The sequence below is a fragment of the Etheostoma spectabile genome, chromosome 6 (genome assembly GCF_008692095.1).
Source record: "Etheostoma spectabile isolate EspeVRDwgs_2016 chromosome 6, UIUC_Espe_1.0, whole genome shotgun sequence".
Lineage (NCBI taxonomy): Eukaryota > Metazoa > Chordata > Actinopteri > Perciformes > Percidae > Etheostoma > Etheostoma spectabile.
This window is the reverse complement of record NC_045738.1, coordinates 17,134,609-17,141,665: the sequence shown is the minus strand read 5'-3', so window position 1 is coordinate 17,141,665 and position 7,057 is coordinate 17,134,609. Positions and strand designations below refer to the sequence as shown.

Sequence of the window (7,057 nt, the reverse complement as noted above, 5' to 3'; positions counted from 1 at the left end):
GGGTGGATGACATGCTGCAAAGGGCCACAGGTTGGAGTCAAAACCACGTGTATACGTGTGCATGCTCCACCAGACGCCCGCGATCAGAGTGTTTAAGCAGTGTGGCCATGTGAGTATTTAGGTCTAGAGGGGTTCAAAGCATGTAGACCTTAACAAGACATTGTACAAACTATATTTTGTAACTTAATCACTAGTATAATATTATACCCATATTGAATGTTATTTACAAGAGCATACAAAATGTACTAATTTAATAAATAATTTGTATTTTTCTAAAATATTCTAAAACGTTAAAGTTATTTTAAAAAGTTTTGCTCACTTTCTTTAATTTCTTCTTATGCTCGTTTAGCTTTGTAAGTTGTATGTGCATTTTCCTTGATAATCAACTAAACTCATGTTACCATTAAATCGCAAGATGACTTTTTCTCCAAATTGTGCTGCGCCACATATCGAAGGACAACATCTCCTTTTACCAATTCCAGTTCCTCTACTGTTTTTGTTTTAAGTAGCCAAACACAGCACTGGACAAATGAGAATGGATTCCTCTCTGTGTGAGACATCGGGAATTCCTCAGCAACAGACAAATGTGTTGTTTGGAGAAACAGGCTTGGTAATGCTTTCTTGGCGACTCTATATAGGGGAGATAACCTCTAAAGCTAACCTTTGTCCACAGTGGAATGAATCCATGGTGATACTTTCTTTGACCCGAATTTAAACTGCCATTACACCAACAAATTGAATAGGCCCTAAGACTCAGGGAATTGCTAGCGTTATTGTAAGGCCAGATTTCAGGCCTGAAGGCCACCAATAACTCCCCTCAAAATGGCCTCAATTTCCTTCTCGGCATTAATGATTCTCATTTGAATTAGCTCATTATCCCAGCGCACCATGAGATCCACTGTGATCTATTCTTAATAAAGTCTGTGTGTACTGCTTTGTGCCCAACAGCATATTAAAAAACAGTTACAATGTCTTCCACTAACATGCATACGTAAACTTTGAATGTTTCAGAAATTTATCTTCAAGCCCCGAAGCAAGTCCAACAAGAACTGCATAAAGGACACGACAAAGAACAAGAACAAGAAAAAAACCAAAACTGAGAAGGATGCGGAGGATCCTAAGATTCTTGATGACAGAGAAATGGTTGAGAAGGAGGAAGAGGAGAAGAGTAAGGATGAAAAAGGGAATGCAACAGATGTAGAGGCAGCAAGAGAAAGTGAGACCTCTAAAGAAAAGGAAATGAGGTGTGTGGAAAATAGAATGATTGATGATGGGATTGAAATTAGCATAGAAACTGTTGAAAGAAAAGATGGTGGAGCAGAGACAGAGGACAAGGGAGCAGAAAACCGCAAAGAAGAAAAGGGAGAAGAAAAGATAACACTGGATGAAGATGGTTCAAAAGAGAACGGAGAGCCTTTTGAAAACGGAGAGTTCCAGGAAGTGACGGAAATCATTGCCACTGTCGAAACACAGAGCGAGACCAAAGAAAAGGACGAGGGCGTAGCAGAAGCTGTAACCGAAAACGGGGTCGAGACGGATAAGGAGAAAGACAAGGGCAAAGAGATCGCGATCAAGCGCAAAACAGAAGAGCCAGCAGGCATGGAGGTCAATGCCAAGGAGACCGTGGCAGATTCACAGGCCCCGCCAACTAATCAACGCCAAGAGGAGACTCTAGAGTAACCCCAAGTAGTCCAAGTCAAGGGTTTTCCCCACCCTGCCTCTCTCTATTCCTCATCTTAAGAACTGGTTCACAGTGTCGTCCCTGATCCAAATTAAAGGGGCTTCGATCCCCATCGCTGCAGCATTCTCCAAACCTACCATCTTTCATTGACAATTCCCCTGCCACCTGCCATATTGTAGCTACACAGCGATTTCATGTAACTGCAGATATCAGGCCTACTGTATAACCACGCATACTGAATGTATATATCCAGGAGACGTTGCAGAATAGACAATGTGGAGACACTGGAATAACTGGATGAGGATTAACAGAAGGTTGAATATTTTGAACAATGCCATGATCAGATTGGGAGCATTTTCCTGTTTCTTAAGAAAAGTGAGAAACAGTTTAAAGGCCTGGTCACATCGGTGAAATTCCACAGCAAAAAAACATTTCCTGTCAATGGAATCACAGAGATTAGTGGGTTTGTTTGTCGGGGCGAAGTAAATCTGGGTGAATTTCTCACAACAAATTTGACATAAATTTGAAGCCTTAGTAAGCCATTATATTTTGTGTTAAACTTTGAGGGCACTGAGACTCGGAGAGCCAAAATGGAGGAAGCTATTGTAGCTTGTTAGCTATGTTGCACAATCTACTTTTATTTCAGCTCCTCTGTCAGAAACCGCTCCACAAAAGAAGCAGACAGTTATGGGAAAGGGGTCAAGGCTATAAATACGTCTTTTGAATAAACTGTGTGAACTTATGTTCCTTTTAGTAACCAAGACAACTAGCTTGCTAACTGACAGTTAGCATTTCAACATTGGATGAAGTGGTTTGCAAACCTGAAAACAAAATGTGACAGGCGAGTGACCGCCCCAGTATAGAGAAAATAAAAAGAAACTAGGAGAGCTATTGAGACGCTAGCTTTTTAGCATTTTTTGTTTTACCAACGAGCCTTGTAAATAGTTCCTACATCACCAAGCCTCTAAATTAGACTGTGCCACTTTCTGGTGTGACCAGGACCTTAAGGGAGTAAGGAGTGTTGATTGACATGATTCTCAGTGCAATGTAATGTAAGGGTTAATTAAAACAGCAGCAATTATGGATCGAAGATCGTTTAGGTTTTCCCCCAGAAAAGTTGTTTTGCCCGCCTTGCTTTTTTTGATGAGGGCCCGGCTTGGACCAGTTACAGACTGATGGCAGCATTAATGTAGAGCCCAATAGTTTCTGTGATAACAGAATCATGGATGGTATCACAAAACTGAGAATTAAAAAAACAACAACTATAAGACAGATTCCATACAGCCCTAGATTAAGTCAGTGCTAAAAGCTAACTGGAAATTTGAAGATATGAACCGAGCCATAAAAAAAAGTAGTTAAAAAAATGTTTTAATGTACTTTTTCCATATTTATATATATATATATATATATATATAGAAAAAGTACATTTAAAAATAAAAATAATTCCCAGTTGCTTAGGCCTGGTGGCGGACTACTTAGACCCGGTGGGCCACCCGGCTTACAATACCCTGGGGGAAACACTGGCGTCCTAGGCTTGCTTTTGAAGAATAGTTTGAGAAGCATAAGTCCTAATAGTCATACCCAGATACTTGTACTGAGCAGCTTTTTGTTAGTGTGTGAAGCTAAGAAAAAATCCAAAATCTGAGAGGTAAAATCTTGACAGGTCACAGTCCTTATCCACACGACTGACATGCTCAGAAGAGCATCTCTACGTGATCACAGACTAGTACTGTTTCCCGTTCCTTCGTTCTTTGCGCCATAGTAAGTTGTGAGGCGGAGGGAACTTGGAAAACGCTGGTAGAGGTGATGGGAAAGGCGTTTGTTGCGACAGGCAATCCAAAGTAGGGTGAAGAGATAATTGTTTACGCTGAGCTCTAAGGCGTCAAGTGCTTCAAAGAGTGCCGATAATCACTCTTTGGTGTGGTGTGCTAAGCTCACCTTACATACAGAATGTTCCATATTCAAAGCTGAGTCAGATAAGGATGTGAAATTCAGCTGAATGTTTGCAGCTCGGGTGGGGGTGGGTGGGGCAGAACTCATATTTACAGGCTAGTTAGCTTTCACATACAGGAGTGAGGATTTATTTCTGTGAATCAAAAGGTCTCATCAGGGAAGAGACAAGGATAAGCTTGTTTACAAAGACCAAACCTAAAGATTGAGAGAGAGAAATTGAGACATAGAAAGCCGTTGAGAGTGAAAGAGAAGGCCCACCGAGCTTAAAAGGGTCAAATAAAAGAAATGAATAGGCTCATTTAAAAAGGTATAGTCGTTTGTGTTCCACATTCCCTGTCGAGATTTCCTTCATTACTTTACCTCCAGCTCTTTAAGCACCTCATTTCAGACATCAGTTCTGACAATAACGAAGTCATAATGTGCTGTTTCATGGCATCAAGTAGCTTTCCATTTTAAGAAAGAGGGATGGGGGGAGTTGAAAGGGAGGGAGAAAGGTGGTGATGTTCACGGTGTAGAGCTCTCATTAGCTCACTAATGGGTTTAGTCAGTGGGGTCTCTGTCAGGAATCATGCATTTATAATGGGGGTCAATTATTGGGGGATGTATTGACAGCAAAACACCTCAAAATGTCGAGCAAATAGCCTTCAGATTTAACGGTGATGTCATGGGGAATCATTTGCACTGAGGAGGAAGAGTCAGTGTTAACAATGCAAAGAATATACAAATAAGTCATCAAACATGTCAGAAAAACCTATTTATTAGAATGTTAGCATTCACCTAATGAAAAACTTAAACTACCTGCTGTCCTGCTTCACACTGGCTATAATTTGTCATAATTTGGATCTTTTCTTTTATGAGTAATACGTGATGACTTTGGTCAAGAAAAATGTCTCCTTTTTGGAGATGAAACTCTTCAGTTACACAGAAGTAAGATTGATTATGCTGAATAAGTGCTCTCCTTAATTAATCCACCCGCCGCTGAGATTTTTTTCAATGTAAAATGGCAAGTGATTTTGTGTAGAGTAGAATATAAAAACTGTGACCAGCTTAGCCTTACTACTATACTGTAAATACTCCACAATCTGCTTTTAGAAATGTCGTATAAAGGCACAATGGTGATTCAAGTGTTATATGTTTGTTATAGTCAAACAGGAAAGATTTGAAACAGTCAGTGTTGGTATTTTGAAGCTGTTGTTCCCTGTTTTATTACTGGAATTCAGAGTGAGGGGATACAAGTGTTTGTCTATATGAAGGTAATATGTTTTGGAAGAACATTTTTTTTTTTCATTGTGAATGTTCTGTTTTTGATTCAAGAGATCTTACTGTGGGCTTTGTGATGCCTCTGCTTTTCCGCTAAAGCTTGCTAAAAATGTATTTCTGACTGACGCTTTGAGCTACCTCCCGAGGGCTTTTGGTGGTTTTAAAATGAGGGGTCGCCGTGTGTGTGACCCCCAGAAACATATGCTCCTCGTCCTCCTGCCCTCCACTATGACAGAGTCCAGACCCGTGAGGGCTAATGGCAGAAAAGGTCAAGGGTCATATTTGAATCCGGAATGGATTTTCCACAGCTGTACACAGGAGATGGCACGAGCACATGACAAATAACCACTCTGATCAAATTAAAATTAAGATATGAAGTCATATCATAGTATTCTCTGTAGTGTTTATTTTCTCCATTTCTTTTTTTTTTTTACCATCATTATCTCAGCTGATTGTAGCTTGTAGCTGTTTGAGCTTTAATAAGCACTTACTGTATTCAAGAAATACGTTATGCTCCCACTAGTATCAGAGCTGCTGGGGAGCAAATAAGACTCAGCTGTCACTTTCCCGTTTGTCAGAATGTGACAAATATGAATTATAAAAAGCCAACACCAAAAGACGCCTTTGGATAGCTGACAAGATCATTTATGAATATTTGAGAAATATCCCCAATGAATCCTGGACAATTTATTTTGTCAGATATAATCAATTTCTTCCTTTTTCCAAGCATCGTGAAAAATATCCTTACTGTCATGTATCCGTTTTATGAATAAGAATTGGTTTCAGTATTCCTGCCATTTTACCATTTTTATTTTTTATTAAATCGGAAACTGAAATTTATTCCCCTTTGGCATCCTGCAAAAGCAGGCAGATCCTATTCCACTTTATCTAGAAGAGCAGAGTTTGCGGCAAGGTGATGTCATGTGACAGGACTGTGTTTTCAACTCCTACTACATTCCTGTTGGACATCCTCGAACAAGCATGATCGTAACCTTGACAAAAGTTACAAACGGCCCTGTATCCGCCTGCCCTACCTGAGGCCGCGACCTTCAGGGCCCCATCTCTTCCTGATAAGGGCTGATTGGTGGCGGTGCAGTCTAACCATTGACATCCAGAGACTGTAGGTAATTGTGATTTTTTTGTCTGGTAGAAAGAAAAAAGAACACAGACAGGAAGAGAAAAGCGAGGCAGGATCTCACACTTCATCAGTTAAATGATGCTGAGCCATATTACCTTAGCCATCCATGAAAAGAAGGAGACCTTTCTGAGTAATGTCAAGACTTAAATATACATCTGCAGCTCTCTGTATTTGTGTAAAAATACATTTAAAAAAAAAACAGTTAATATACATTTTCCTGTTTTCTGTCGGCATAACTGTGTTTGATCATCAATAGTGGCGCTGGTGCAATTGTTCTTGGTAATGCTATAAAGAAACATAATGGTTCATTTCCTGTCCTGTGTGCTACTATGATGTGAAATGGGCAGAGGAGAAATGACAGAACATGATACAATAGGATGCCGTCATTTTTTTCTTCTGTGTTGTCACTTTAGCTTGCTCACAGCCTCTGGAAAATGTGTTCTTAGGTTTCTGTCTTTGGTGTTTTTTTTTGTTTTGTTTTTTTATCACCTCAGCTGCCATCTTGAATGTTGAGTATCTTTGATCTTGTGCAGTTGTCACTTCCATAGCAGTGTTTGCTATCGAGGAAGAAAAAGTATTCTTTATCTTTGCTATCCTGAGTATGTCCACATTCCTATTGTTCATGACATCTGTACAATTTGTATATTATAAAAGGATTTATATTTAATGTGTACACGTGTCTTTGCTTCTTTTGTGTCAAAGGGAATACAGGGCTGTTTGTTGAGGCAGCTGCCATTGAAAGTTGCTCAAAGATGCTCAAAGTTTTTACTGGAATTTTGGTTTGGTTGGACTCTTGAGCTCATCAATGCTGTTTCGTTTTTATTTTTTAGAGTTGGAAGAGAAAAATGTACACAAATGCATACTGTATGTTCTGAAATCAGGGGTATAGTCAGGTCCACGTAAATTGAGTCAAAGTGAAAGATTGAGTCAAGATCATGTCCAAAATAAGAACAAAACAAAAAAACATGGCCCATTCATTCTTACGGTTATCTTGTTACTGTTCACAATGACAGAAAACTGTATAT

At 39.6% G+C, this 7,057-nt stretch overlaps 1 protein-coding gene across 1 annotated transcript in view; it reads left to right on the top strand.

The window, feature by feature from the left end:
• rftn1b (raftlin, lipid raft linker 1b) overlaps positions 1 to 6,703 on the top strand; it is a 113,012-nt gene extending 106,309 nt beyond the window's left edge. The window contains exon 10 of the mRNA XM_032518106.1: positions 1,012 to 6,703. Coding sequence (XP_032373997.1) covers positions 1,012 to 1,680 — 669 coding nt within the window. The 3' untranslated portion in view covers positions 1,681 to 6,703. The remainder of the gene's footprint in view (positions 1 to 1,011) is intronic.
• Positions 6,704 to 7,057: the final 354 nt, after the last annotated feature.